The sequence below is a fragment of the Vanessa tameamea genome, chromosome 9 (genome assembly GCF_037043105.1).
Source record: "Vanessa tameamea isolate UH-Manoa-2023 chromosome 9, ilVanTame1 primary haplotype, whole genome shotgun sequence".
In the NCBI taxonomy this organism is placed as follows: domain Eukaryota; kingdom Metazoa; phylum Arthropoda; class Insecta; order Lepidoptera; family Nymphalidae; genus Vanessa; species Vanessa tameamea.
In genome coordinates this window covers 4005921-4020103 of record NC_087317.1, presented here as the reverse complement: position 1 = coordinate 4020103, position 14183 = coordinate 4005921, and the positions used below count along the sequence as shown (strand labels likewise).

Sequence of the window (14183 nt, the reverse complement as noted above, 5' to 3'; positions counted from 1 at the left end):
TTTATATGATAAGATTATGTAACAATCTAAATATGCATAACCTGAATAATGAAAATGGAAAAAAATAATTGATTAAAACTTTTATTCATAATTTTTATATTCTTATACTTCAAAATTCAGATGGAAAACATATTTAATTAATTATAGTCTATTTTTTTTAAATAATTAACAATATTTACGGATACGATCTCTAAATTACCATTTGTAATATCAAAACGCAAGTTCATAAAGTGTTGTCAAACAGCTGTCAAAATTAGATTAGCAAAGCACGTATGAACAGGAAGTGTTAAAATAATAAAAAACATGAAAATAAAACAATAAACCAATAGGCAGATGTAGTTAATTGGGTTTGATATATGTTTTCGTATCTTAAGATGACATTTTAGACTGTCCTTCAAAATATGTAAAGGTGCGCTCATTTGTGACGTATATTTTGTCCAAACTTTATGAGAAAAATGTTTCTGATTTATCCCTAAACAGTGTGAGAAATTAGTGCCGTAATGTTTCGAAGTCGTAGTTGGTTCGGAGGTGGCTGGGGTCGACCCAAAAATCCTCATTCATTAGAAAGATTAAAATATTTGCACAACATACTTTGCAAAAACACAACTGTGTCTGAAAATAATCGAGGTATCTTAGTGGAATCTTTACGGTGCATAGCAGAAATCTTGATATGGGGTGATCAAAATGACAGTTCCGTTTTTGAGTAAGTATTTAAACAAATAACATAAAGTTTTCACACAAAAACCTAAAGTAACAAGTTTTTGTGTATTCAGCTCAAATCTATATTTCGTATTTTCAAGGTTAATTTATTCTCTAGACAATGATAAGTGAACAGTAATCAAATATTAAGGCTACTAACAAAAAAAATAATTTCAAGTTTAGTTATTAGGGCTTTAAACATTAGTAACTTTATACATAAATAAACTCTGTTTTGTATTATTTTTATGGGAGTCAAATATCAATAGTGTCAATACAGATTTTCAACATAATGTTATGATATCTATTATTACAGTTTTTTCTTAGAAAAAAATATGTTATCATATTTTTTGAAGATTATGAGACAAAAATGTGGTGGCTCATCATATGTTTGTGTGCAGTTGTTACAAACTCTCAACATACTCTTTGAAAATATAAGAAATGAAACATCACTATGTAAGTAGTAAGCATTTCCGAAATTACTTCAGATGATTATTAAAATCATATTTATTAAATGTACTTTGAATTCGAATAAATACATGATTATTATATCATTTCATTTCAAATCAAAGTTTCTTTAAATTTCATGAAATGTACACATATAATTGATTTAAAAATATCAGCAATTTTCCTCCTTACTTAAAAAGTATAAAACAATTTCAGAAATTAATCATAAGATTGCTTGATAGGTCTAGCAATGATCACAATCTGTGCTTAACATTAGCATATAAATCTTACATAAATCAGAAAGTCAGTTACATATTACATAATTATAATTTATGTTTCAGATTATTTATTAAGTAACAATCATGTTAACTCAATAATAGTTCATAAGTTTGATATCTCCGATGAAGAAGTGATGGCATATTATATATCGTTCCTCAAGACTCTGAGCCTTAAATTGAATAATCACACTATTCACTTCTTCTATAATGAGGTATGACAATAAAAAATTGAATATTTGATACAGCTTATTAACACAAGCAACTTTATGTGTGTGTGTTGTTGTGTGATGTTATCTGATGAAAACTTATTTACCACAAGGATAAATTAGTCTTAGTTTTATATTAATGTAGTAATAGTATTTCTTTATTTTCCTCTGTATAAAGTGTTACAATTGGTTTTACAATTTGATAGGTTTGTACAAGTGAGGGTTAAAATATGCTAAGCCAAAAAACATATGATTAATAATGTATTTATTTCTTAGACAAAGTAGTACTTAATGCTTTTCAAATTATTCAATTAGTTTAACTATATGCAAAGCAATTTATTTAATAATACACCCATAATATAAATTGTGTTGAAATAATTTCTAGGAAATGAAATTATTTATTGAATTTATATAACATACATTATATATGAAAATGTAAATATGATTACATACATATTTTGTTGTACATACTAAAACTTTCTCTTCGTACAATTAGCAATAACACTGTTTTAATTATGATCTTCGCTTTTCTATTTTCTTTTGTTTTATGGGGACTCCAGGATGTGCAAATATATTTTATAAACAAGCCACTGTGGACAACCTTTAAAAAATGAAATAAATTACATTTTTATCTTCTAGAGACTTAAAATAAAAATTGAATATATTTATCCATATTATATGAATTTCTTTGTAATATTTTTTTACTTCAAACAGAGCAATGTATACAAAGTAAGGCTTAATCAATCAAAGTATAATCAAAGTACCTTATATCCATCCAATAAAAAACATTGTGGGATTTAACAATAGCATTAAAATACGTGTTTTTTATTACAGCATACAAAGGACTTTCCTCTTTACACAGAGGCTATAAAATTTTTCAATCATCCAGAATCGATGGTTAGAATCGCAGTACGTACATTGACTCTTAATGTCTACAGAGTACAAGATGCCAGTATGCTGCGTTTCATCAGGGATAGGTAAAATTAATTATTATTACTGATATAAAATTTTGTAAATTGTACTATTATACATTGTTTAGCTAATATATTTTTAATACTAGATAGTTTTTGTTAGAGTCTGAGTGTGTATAGTATTGCCAGTTAAAAAAAAATTGTTGACGTTTACAAAAAATAATTTGTATGGGCAAAATTAATTTTATATGTATAGATATTTCTAAAAAAATATTTTAGATTGATTGAAATAACTCTTAGCGTATCTTAACTCAAGAGATATTTAAGAGGAAGATATGGTCAATAGTAGTTTTTGTTTCTACTACTAACAAAATATTTGTCTTGTAATAGTCGCTCACGGCTTCGCTCACGTTTCCGGTGTAGATTGGTCTTTCCCCGGGACTCAAACTATCTCCAAATGTCGTCTAAATCGTTTCAGCGGTTTAAGTGTGAAGTGGTGACAGATAGAATTAATTTCGCGTTCGTAATATTAGTACAGATATCATTTTTATGCATAATTGTAATGTTTTTATAAATTTAATTTAAATTACTGTTTTTATTTCAACATAGAACTGCAGCTCCATACTTCAGTAACCTTGTATGGTTTATCGGCAAACACATACTGGAACTAGACGCGTGTGTCAGAAACGACGCTGAGTGAGTAATTTAATTTATCTTAATTGAATACTTTGGTCTCTTTATACAGTAGTAAATCATGTTTATCAATCAATTAATTAAAATAATGTCACAATTATGTCTGTAGTAATTTATAAATATAGGATGGAGTTGTTAGAACACTGAAATGACTTTATTTTTGTTGTAGACTGAATATTTGAAATCTTTTCACTATTATTTAGTATAAATTTAGGCTATTTTATATTGGAATTAAAAGCTATTTCTGAATTTTTTAATGAAATATGCAAGTAGACTGATAGATGTGGCCACTGATAAGTGATCTCCACTTCTGATCGACACTGAAAAACATTAACAACTAATATCACTAACGCTCCACGTAACATACTAAAGGTACTAAGATGTTATGAATCTCTCTCCTGTAATGACACGGGCTCGGTCAGAACCAGTTATGACCTTCATATCGGAACATAACAATTATTTCTTTTTGGCGATAGAATACGTGATGCGGTAGTGCCTGCAGAAATATAAATCGTAGATCTTCAGAGCCACTATTTAAGAGTGGCCTATAGATTTGTAGGTATTAAACAAATTATTTTAAATTTCTTTTCAGCCATCAGTCACAACAGAAACTTGCCGATTTAGTGGCCGAACATTTGGACCACCTACACTACATCAACGATATCCTATGTCTAAACATTCCAGACCTGAATGACGTATTAACTGAGCATCTCTTGCACAAACTCCTGATACCTTTATATATTTATTCCCTAACATCCGAATCTACGAAGCGTCCCGTTACATCTTCTCCTTACAACAGAGATCATTTACAAAGCATCGAAGTCATTACGAGGAATTTGGAAGCGATATTAACAGGGAAAAGTTCAGATACGCCCCCGAGACTGAACTATCCAATGCAAAGACACGAATCCGAAGAGGAAACAAAGCCATCCGTGTCATCCGTAGTCGCTCTTTTTCTACTGTCGCAAGTGTTTTTAATAATAACCCACGGACCAATAGTCCACGCTCTCGCTTGGATAATATTACAATCCAATTTATCAGTGTTCGAAGAGGGCGCCACTAAGATATTGGACGTGTATGTAAGTCATGCAAAGTCGAGTGTCAAATTAGAGTTCTCGAAACCGCAATTGAGTTTGGAAAAGGCTTTGGAAAACACATCGTGCTCTGAAAGAGATTATACGACTCCAGAATTTGCTGGTGCTAAATCGTTTGGATATGATACTGACCATTCGAGTTGTGATCTCGATCCTGAGTTGGTATCGAATTCACTCCCGTCCACTTCTCATATAAGCGAAACATCGAGCATCGCTCACGATTCCACGGAAGATTTGGTGACCCAAATTCAAACGGTCAAATCGGGTAGTTCAGTAACCCTTGTTAAAGAAAATATGCCGGATTCTCCTCTCCCTGATTCTGGTATTGAATCGACTTCCTCAAAGGCCGTGTCGGATTTTAATAATATAACTGATGAAGAAAAACAAAAGTTATTAGGCGTAAAAACTACTAGTGCTACTGAGCGCGTTACAACTGTAGAAAATGTTTTAGAAAGAGAGGCGAAGAACATAGACAAAAGACCGTTTTTAAAAACAATATTGGATTCCTTGGACTGTAGTGAAAACGATTATAAAGCGCTTTTTGCGCTGTGTTTGCTTTATGCTTTAATAAATAATAAAGGTAATTATATATATATTATTTTAAATATAGAATTATTTTTTGTCTGTAAAATTTGAGTGATAATTTTATCCTAAGATAAATGTGAAGTCAATGTTAAAACATTTATACGCTATATAATCTTGTTCCACAAACGCATTTTAAAATAACTTTTTTTTCTTTATTGCTGACCTGGTTATCAGTGGGTAAGATATGTTGTTTACTTTATTCCTTAGACATTTTAATTAATAATTTAATTTATAACAGATTTTATTTAAATAAACAATTCATTTACAGTTACAATAATGTATTATCGTGACTAATGTTCATTCAGATAATTTAAAGACTCATAAAGGCACTTTTAACTCATTTAAATTGAGTATATTTTACAGGGACAAAACGGTAGTTAACTTAGTTAGGCTATTTAAATCTGAATTACAGATATTACAGTTGAAATTATTAAATTAAGAAATCCTGCAATATGTGTTTTGACTAAATATTTTATTAATGAATAAACAAAGTGTATATGTATCTCGAATGGGGTCAATGAAACAATCAATACTGTAATAATATTATAAAGATGTTAAATTTGTGTTTTTCTATCTGTATTTGTCCGGAACTAATGAACCAATTCTAAAATTTTCACTCATAGAAAACTACATTATTTTTGCTATAGAATATACATTATATTTATATCACGTATTTTAGCCGAGCTGATCATAATTTTAATCCAATAGAAATACGTCTGAAAAACAAAATATCTCTACCAGAAGATCTCACCAATTTCTAATTATATGTAACCAAAAAATCATTCACTGCGCAATGGGTCAGATAACTGGTTGTAACTTGCTTTATAAATAAGTTGCATCCATGCGAAGCTGGGGCTCTTTAGTATTATATAAAAACCGGTGACTTTAAACCAAGTTGTTTTTTTAGATGTATTTTTTCATTGTCGTTAGTGTTATTTAATAGCACACACGAGACCAAGTGATCAGGTTGAAATCTATCTACATTGATGTTTTGATATGATTCTCATACATTATTCAATAATTATAGGTGTTAATCCAGAACTACTGGATACATTGCTGTATCCCGATATACATGATGTTAGTAAATCAAATGTACCCACAAATTCCAATACAAAACAAGAATCTACGTCAAGTGACAATCCGGAAGAGTGTAATCAGTCTGAGCAGAGGATGATTGACAGTTTCAACGCGCTTTTCATTTCGAAACTAATGGTTATAGCGAACTTGAGTTGCAAGCCTGGTAAGTTTGTATGAAATGCTTTCATAATATACTATAAGTACCGTTTTAGTGTTCACAATCTCATAAATATATTATATGAACTGGTAGTCCTGTTCAACAAGTATTCACTATTATTATACTCTAACGTTAGAAAGAGATAGTTATATCTATCTATGCTCATTTAGTTAAGATGTTGTGTACTGTCATATACATACTATGGGCTAAATCAAAATTTTAAAAATCACTGGTGTTGATTTTGCTTAGTCTTATGTATATAAATACGTTGCAACATTAGTGTGTTCCCAATTACAAAGATGTAAGTTATTTTTTCTACCCCCACCCTTTTCCTCTATTCCGTGGACTTTTATGATATTTATTTCAATTCATAATATTATTTATAATTAATAATAAACTATTTCAGCATCTAAAGTACGGCTCGTAACGTGCGAGTTAACTGTTCGTCTGCTGCGTACCGCTATGCAGGGCAGTACTGGTGTTGCCAGCTCGAGACATATTTCCACTGCAGATAATTTACGAGGAAGAGCCGCAGCGTTAGCGCGTAACTTTTACAAGTGTGACGACATATTCCTGGATATGTTTGAAGATGAGTGAGTTTTCGACAAATTCCGCTTTAGTCAAAAATCGTTAAATATATTATATAAGATGATATGATAATTATTTATGTTTGATAAGAGTATCTTCAGATCCATTAAAAGTTTATCTAAGTGTGGGGTTATTTCAATAGATATTGCGAGATGAGTAAACGTCCTCTGAACGTGGAATGGCTGTGTATGGACGCAGCTATACTCTTACCGCCCACGCGCACGCCAATGTCTGGCATTGCATTCGAAAAGCGATTACCCAGTGGAGAGGTACATTTTTGAGATATATTAGAACAATTTTAGAGTAGGCAGGTGGAGGACCTACATAACATAACATCTTACGATTAGTGGCCAAAAATTAACCATTCCTTACAACACCAATACACTATCTACCGTTGGAACCAATGTGTTCTAACCCTTGTGCCTCACCTACACTGTATCACCATTCAAAATGGAACAGAACAATACTTAAGGTATTAGGGGTAGAATATTAATTATTAAATTTAGTAAATCATTTCGAAGATTATTTTATGATTTTATGATATGCTATATTAAAATTGCTTATTTTGAATCGCTTATGTATCTGATGGTTTGTACAATCAGACTTCATTGCGCTAGCATATAAAAAAAATGCCATAAATTTGTATTTAATTAAAACATGCATTTAATATCGAACATTGCCTATTATCGGTTATTTAATAAAAGATTAACCTAGAAGTATGTTTATATTTTTAAATAATATATTAATGATGAAGTTGGGTAACACAGCTTTAAAGATTGATTTATTAGATGAGATATTATTATTATTTATAGATGGAAAGAGCCCGTCGTGCTATAAGGACGTTCTTCCTCATAAGAGATCTATACTTGAAACTGACCGGGAAGACAGAAACTCAACTGCCTCTAGCGAACCCCGCCCCTTTCGTGCCGGTTGGAGATACTTTGGATCTCAGTGAGTTGATACGTCATTTCAATTTTATTATGATGACAGTAAATATATTATAACTGATAGGCCATTTTAAGAAGCTTGAGTTAAGTTTACCGGTATATTTAGATTTTCATTATTTTGTAAGTAAATATTTTGCGTAATAGCTTACTCATTTATATTGTTTTTTGTATAATATTTTATTTTGCTACAAAAATATTGTATTTAAAATTGATAATAAATAATGATATCATGTGATCTCAACTAAACGTATTGTCGCTGGACTGTTGTTGATACAATAATGGCGTTAGACATACGCCATAGACTAAAATTGAGTCTAGAAGTGTTTATATAAACTTTGGTTCAAAATGAACATACAGTTTATTTATTTATATGAATTTGTATTTCATTGAATAATTCTTAAATAACTAATATAAGATTAAGACATCCTACGAATTTGACACTATTCGGGTTTGCAAATGTTTATGACTTAGACCATATTTATAAAAGTGTTTTCTTATTTTTTTACAGATGATTCGGATCTTATCTCTTGCGATATAACGCAGAAAGACGGAACATGGCATCACAGGTTCCTCGCCGTTGATAATATCCAAGTGATCCTCGTTGAGCCGGATAAGCAGAGGCTGGGGTGGGGCGTTGCAAAGCTTGTCGGTAGCTTGCAGGATTTAGAGGTAATTCAAGCCTCGAAAACTTAAAAGATCAAATTAGACAAACATAATAAAGTTAATTAAAAAAAAGGTGATATACAATCAAATCAAATAAGTAAACTTCACAATGAAGCGTTTTTGAATCGTCGATATTAAAATACTACCACCTAATGATAGTTTTAATACCTATTAATAATAAATGATTATAATATTATTATAAACACTAATTTGTTTGTTTGTATTTAAATTAGCCAAAACTTCGGAACTTATGACCTAATTCAAAAAATAAGTCTGGTAGAAAGCTACTTAATTCCTGAGTGCTATAGGGCTTAAGTTATATTTCTTCATTTTATATACTAGTAATTTTCACGCATGAGAGCCGAAGTGAGTTGCTACTTTATTATATAAAGGTACTTATGATAAGTCGTTAGTTAGTAATTTTTATCACAGATACAAGGAGATAAAGAAGATCCACGATGCTTACACTTAACAATACACAAGCCGCGCATCGGGGCGCACGGGGCTCTGCCCCGGACGGTGCTTCTGAGAGCCAAGTTCAAATTCGATGACCACATTCGAAGTATGGCAGCAAAACAAAGACTGACTAAGGTACTATTTATTTAATTTTTTATATAGAGATATGAACGGTTGGTTATTGTATGTTGTGACTTTCGAAACAGTTAAAATAAATACAGAGGATTACTCGCAAAAAAATTACGTCGCAGAACTATATAAATAACTTCATAAAAATAAATAAATAAAATAACTCTAGTTCTAAGAATTCTTAAAAATTTAAAAATATGAACTGTCAGGTATTCATTTTACACGTTTTAGATTTGTAATTTGTATATGTTTGCTCTGATAACTAATTCCTAATAAAATAGGAAGATTGACATCTGTAATGACTCAAAATATGCTAAATATATAGAATAGATGATACGTCCACGCGTAGTACGTATAACATTACGTACAATCAAATGAATCAATAGTACGATCGTTCATGATATTGAATGCATTGCGAACAGGGCCGGACGAAGTCCCGGCAGAAGAAAATGCAGCAGATCGGGCGCCTGCTGGAGGTGAGCGGCGTGTCGGCGCCCGCGCCCGCGCCGCGGCACCGCCCGCTGTTCGCGCGGCCCGCGCTCGCCGCCCGCCGGCACTCGGGTGAGCGGCGGGGGCGGGGGGGACTCGTCAGCTAGTCTGACCGCAACATACTCTGATTTTCTCAGTGACACTTGATACATTCTCGTTAATTACTGTGCCGAGTATACAATAACTCTGAAATAAACACTGAGTTTAACCCGATACACAGCAAAATAAACAAGCACCTGAGTCCGCCACATATTTGGGCGATTGTCACAACGGCTCATGGACATCGCCAATGCGCCAGCTACATTTGGACCTTGATGTTATGTTCCTCGTGCCTGTGGTTATACTGGCTAACTCACCTTTCAAACCGGTACACAACAATACTTAGTATTGATGCTTGAAAGTAGAATATACGCTGAGTACCTATACAGGTGGGCTTGCACAAAGCCCTATTTAAATAACTATAAATTAACATACACTCAATACACGTTAATTATTTATTGGGATACTTCATCTTGTTTTTGTGCTTTGTTTTGCATTATTAGTTATATGAAAATTCTATAACAGGTCTAGACGGGGATGACACAGAGCGTCGCTTGCGCCGCCCGAGCGGACACGTGCTCAAGGACGGGATCGTGGTGTATCGCGAGCGGACCACTAGCAGAGAGAGGTACGTCTTTAAATCTAGCGTCCAAATGTACCTTCGACTGTATATAATTGTACTTAATTCATATGTCACATCGATAGCTTGTCAATTGTAATAATTCATTTAGATATCAGTCTTCCTCTTACATTCCAGTTTAAAGTTGGTCTGTCTATAAGCTCGCAATCTTGTTTGTGACTTTTTTTGACGTAATAACGTTTTATGAATCGATGAACGCCGACTGCACGCACGAAAAAGCATGACTCATTGTTACGTTTCGGCTGAGTCGAGCGTGCGAGCGAGAGCGCGGAACAAGCGATAGAGAGGCACGATCTAAGCGATCGGCTTGTGACGCATCTATCTCTCTTCTACTCCATTAGCCGACGGGTACGAGTTACTACTCGTATCACATAAAATTATCGTCCGTAAACTAACTTTACAGACCACCAATTTTTTTTATATTATTATTAATAATAAATAAATGTTTATTTTCATCAATAACCAACACAGTACAATAACATCACAAAGGTTATTATTATTATATAATCTCCATGACTGACAAATTCTGCTGTGTTGTAGGTTATATTCACATATAATAATTCACATGAGCGACTTGTCAAGTCTTTGACAAGACTAGAGAAAAAAAAATGTGTGATATTGCAATCGTATTCATTTTGTTTTTTTTTTTTTTCAAACAAATTTCATTTCGTCATTATATCAAGATTATTTTTTCCTTTCTAGAATGTCCAATATGTTTAATTTCGTTCAGTAGCGTATCGCGAACCAGTAGCACTCACGCCTCTAGGGAGGGCTCGCCTCGGGCGCGCTCGGAGGAAATTCCGCTGGAAGATATCAGGAAATCTTCTGGGTTGGCGGCCGCTATACCTTCCACTAGCTCACAACAGGTAACGTTTCCTAGTATTAAGAGATATTTTTTAAATTAATATTAGTGGCAAGGGAGACGTACAATAAAAATAAATGCGTAATTTTAATTTATTGTATTGATTGGTTGTGTTAAGTGTTTCGTAATAAAAGTTTATATAAACTTACTAAATAAATGTATGTTTGCGTGTGTGAAATTGTGTTTCTTTAATTTTATTAATTTTGTTCCTATATCGAAATTGAAGTTAATATTTTATTTCGGATATTTTATTGCTGGTAGTTATCTTATTTACGACGTATTTACTATTAAACTTTTGACGATTTTTTTTAAACTACAGGTTATCCAACCGTCTTTATTGTTGTCTGTTTGTTAATATAATGTAAAAGATTCTACAAACTCAGATCAGATTTAAGTGACTAGATTTGAAAAATGTCTAATTTAACGTCTACTTATGAATGAAAAATAATGAAAAATTTCAGTCATGCAAGGTATCTAGTATGACGAGTTTCCCTTCCCATTAAGTAAGCTGTTACTAAAAGCCCCGTTATATATATGAAACAAATAATCATGGGGAGTACGAGTTGGATTAATACAAGGATTTAGGATTGAAACTGAAACTTCATCGCTAGCTTAGCTTATTAAAAAAAAAAAAAAAGCAATTCCAACTAACTTCTTAATCACCCAATGTGACATGGACCTAACGTTACTCGTATATACTCTTAAGCTTGTCTTAGAGCATGCTATGTAACGTGTGTTTTAATTGTCTGTGTCAAAGGAAACTCTCATTTTACAGCCGCTAGAGGGCGATACTGGAGAGTGAGGTAATTCATTTATTGAGTAAAATTCATGCTTAATCATCATCGCATCTTAATAACAAAATTAATATTTATATAGATATTTCATTATGACATTGATTTTAATAATTTTCATGTTATCATTACTATTTAAAAAAAAATGTTAAATAATACCTCACTTGCCAGTATATCCATTAAGCAGCGCATGCGCGAATAATATAATATAGTAATTTTAGTACGCTTTAAAAAGACTATTTTAAATATATATATATGTATCATAGCATTGCATTTAGTATGCATTGTTTATCAGTGCTTTTTTATTCATGTACATATATGTATTAATTTAACAATATATATCAGAACTTATGTATTCCGGTATATAATAGAATTGTGTAGATTCAACTAGTGTTTTTTTTTTTTATAGCAATAGCTTAAAGATACGCGTAAAATAATAGTTAATGCATAATTTTTAATTCTTGTTTTTTACTTATTTATTAAAATACAAAGTCTTTTAACATACATAGGGGACAAAATGATATAACTTGGAATATGTGGTGTCTCGCAAAACGAATACGTACTCTTCCACTCTATGAATGTTATTTTAAATTTTGATTTCTATATGTTACTGTAAAAGCTCGAACTACGGTAAATCTTAAGATTTACCGATTATGAATGGTAAATGTCCATAAAACTTTGGGATTCGAACTTTTACCACCATTCACTTGGTAAATCTTAGGATTTACATATTACGTTAGGTTAGGTTGGAATGGTAGAAGTCCGAAAAAGTCGTCCCTTTATAATAAATACTTACATTTACCAACTCATGTCGCTAAATCTTAGGTTTTACTGGAAAATCTAAAGATTTACCTTAGTTCGAGCTTTTACAGTAACATATATACTCATTTGATAAGTTTTAACAAGTAATTATCATTTCCAGAGTACACCCAGCACGTCACAGCACCCGAAGCTAACGAGTACGTCTTCAGAGGAAACGTCGTTTATATCAAGCGAACCGCGCTTTAAACGGAAAGGAATCGTCGAAACCATTTGATATTAGTCCAATCCTTGACAAGTGAAACTTGATTTGGTTAAAACCCCGTTTTAAATTGGTTTCCGAGGCTAGTGATGTAATTACATTCTTTAATACATATTTCTCTTGTGATTTTTCTATTTATATTTAAAGTAGATTTGTTTTAACAGGTATCCAGATGTGAGAAGTGATAATTTATTGATTTTTAATAATATTTAATATTCTTTAGTGGGATATAGAGGAACAGTTATAGAGCAATATAATGGTCCGACTACACTTTACGTTTCTCTTGAACAGTCGGGTTGATCGATAAAAGACTACCGCTTAAAGGTACAGTTTTAATTCTTGGTATTTATTTGTGTGGGAACGAAATGATAATAAGATATAAAATGCTATCTAAAGAAACATTGTAGGTCGTGTTTGATTTGCACAGGTGAACGTTTTATCGTCCGCAAGCAAGCGCTTAACTGCGCAAACTTAAAACGGCAAGGGCGAAGTAGTAACTTGCGTGAATCCGCGCGGAGCGGCTAGTATATTATCATTGATAATTCTTACAGAAAAACCTGTCTCTTATAGATAAATGCGAGTAATCATTTTTATATTTAAAACATGGTCATAATTAAACACTTATTCTAGTTCAATTGATTTGTAAAATAGCGTTTATCTTGATCAAAATAAATAATACATTATCAAAATCAAAATATACTTTATTCAATTAGGCATTTACAAGCACTTTTGAATCGTCATTTAACAAACTATATTAAATAAAGCTAACACCGGTTCGGAATGTATATTCTACCGAGAAGAACCGGCAAGAAAGTCGGTAGTTACTCTTTTTCAACATCTAAAATTTTTTTTTTAAACGTTTTCCGAACATAAGTATGTTTATTAAGACTTCGTGAGATGTGCGGTAAGGTGATTGCATAGTACGGATGAATAACTCGATACGGAGCCTTTTATAATATTTATTGCTATGGCAAGTCCAACCACCAAATATAAATTAAGCAATCGAGTTGAAAACATCGAGTAACGACTTTTTTTTTTTTTAATTTCTTGGTCGTTCTCATAACATTCGGCCTATTCACATAGCGTAGATTGCGCTTGTAGATAAATTTCTAGAATTATACATTGCATTGATTAATTTAAACATTTAACTTGATAATAAACATAAAAAAATTCGGACAACATCACATACATTACTCTGATCCCAATGTAAGTAGCTAAAGCACTTGTGTTATGGAAAATCAGAAGTAACGACGGTACCACAAACACCCAGACCCAAGACAACATAGAAAGCTAATGAACTTTTTCTACATCGACTTGGCCTTGAATCGAACCCGGGACCTCGGAGTGGCGTACCCATGAAAACCGGTGTACACACTACTCGACCACGGAGGTCGTCAATACGTAAGTTCTGTTG

The 14183-nt window shown here is 32.2% G+C and overlaps 1 protein-coding gene across 4 annotated transcripts; it reads left to right on the top strand.

The window, feature by feature from the left end:
* Positions 1-232: 232 nt before the first annotated feature.
* On the top strand, positions 233-13503 carry LOC113394192 (protein CLEC16A homolog). 4 transcript variants are annotated; one of them, XM_064215788.1, is made up of 17 exons: positions 233-703; positions 1013-1152; positions 1485-1633; positions 2462-2604; positions 3148-3234; positions 3824-4905; positions 5938-6150; positions 6551-6737; positions 6875-7001; positions 7545-7683; positions 8188-8348; positions 8775-8933; positions 9350-9488; positions 9981-10083; positions 10826-10961; positions 11733-11760; positions 12671-13503. In XM_064215788.1, exons 1-16 carry the CDS (start codon positions 501-503, stop codon positions 11757-11759), a joined length of 3195 nt encoding a protein of 1064 aa, XP_064071858.1. In that variant the 5' UTR covers positions 233-500; the 3' UTR covers position 11760; positions 12671-13503. The 4 variants fall into 4 exon arrangements, with proteins under 4 accessions (XP_064071858.1, XP_064071856.1, XP_064071857.1 ...); XM_064215786.1 differs by lacking the exon at positions 11733-11760 and having other exon boundaries at positions 233-409; positions 481-703; positions 12671-13502; XM_064215787.1 differs by lacking the exon at positions 11733-11760 and having other exon boundaries at positions 10829-10961; positions 12671-13501.
* Positions 13504-14183: the final 680 nt, after the last annotated feature.

Excerpts from the sequence above, each read along its gene's own strand:
- LOC113394192 (XM_064215786.1), top strand. The coding sequence starts at position 501 with ATGTTTCGAAGTCGTAGTTGGTTCGGAGGTGGCTGGGGTCGACCCAAA. Across the intron at positions 8,934-9,349 it reads CAAAACAAAGACTGACTAAG|GGCCGGACGAAGTCCCGGCA; the intron begins GTACTATTTATT and ends CATTGCGAACAG. Across the intron at positions 9,489-9,980 it reads CGCCGCCCGCCGGCACTCGG|GTCTAGACGGGGATGACACA; the intron begins GTGAGCGGCGGG and ends ATTCTATAACAG.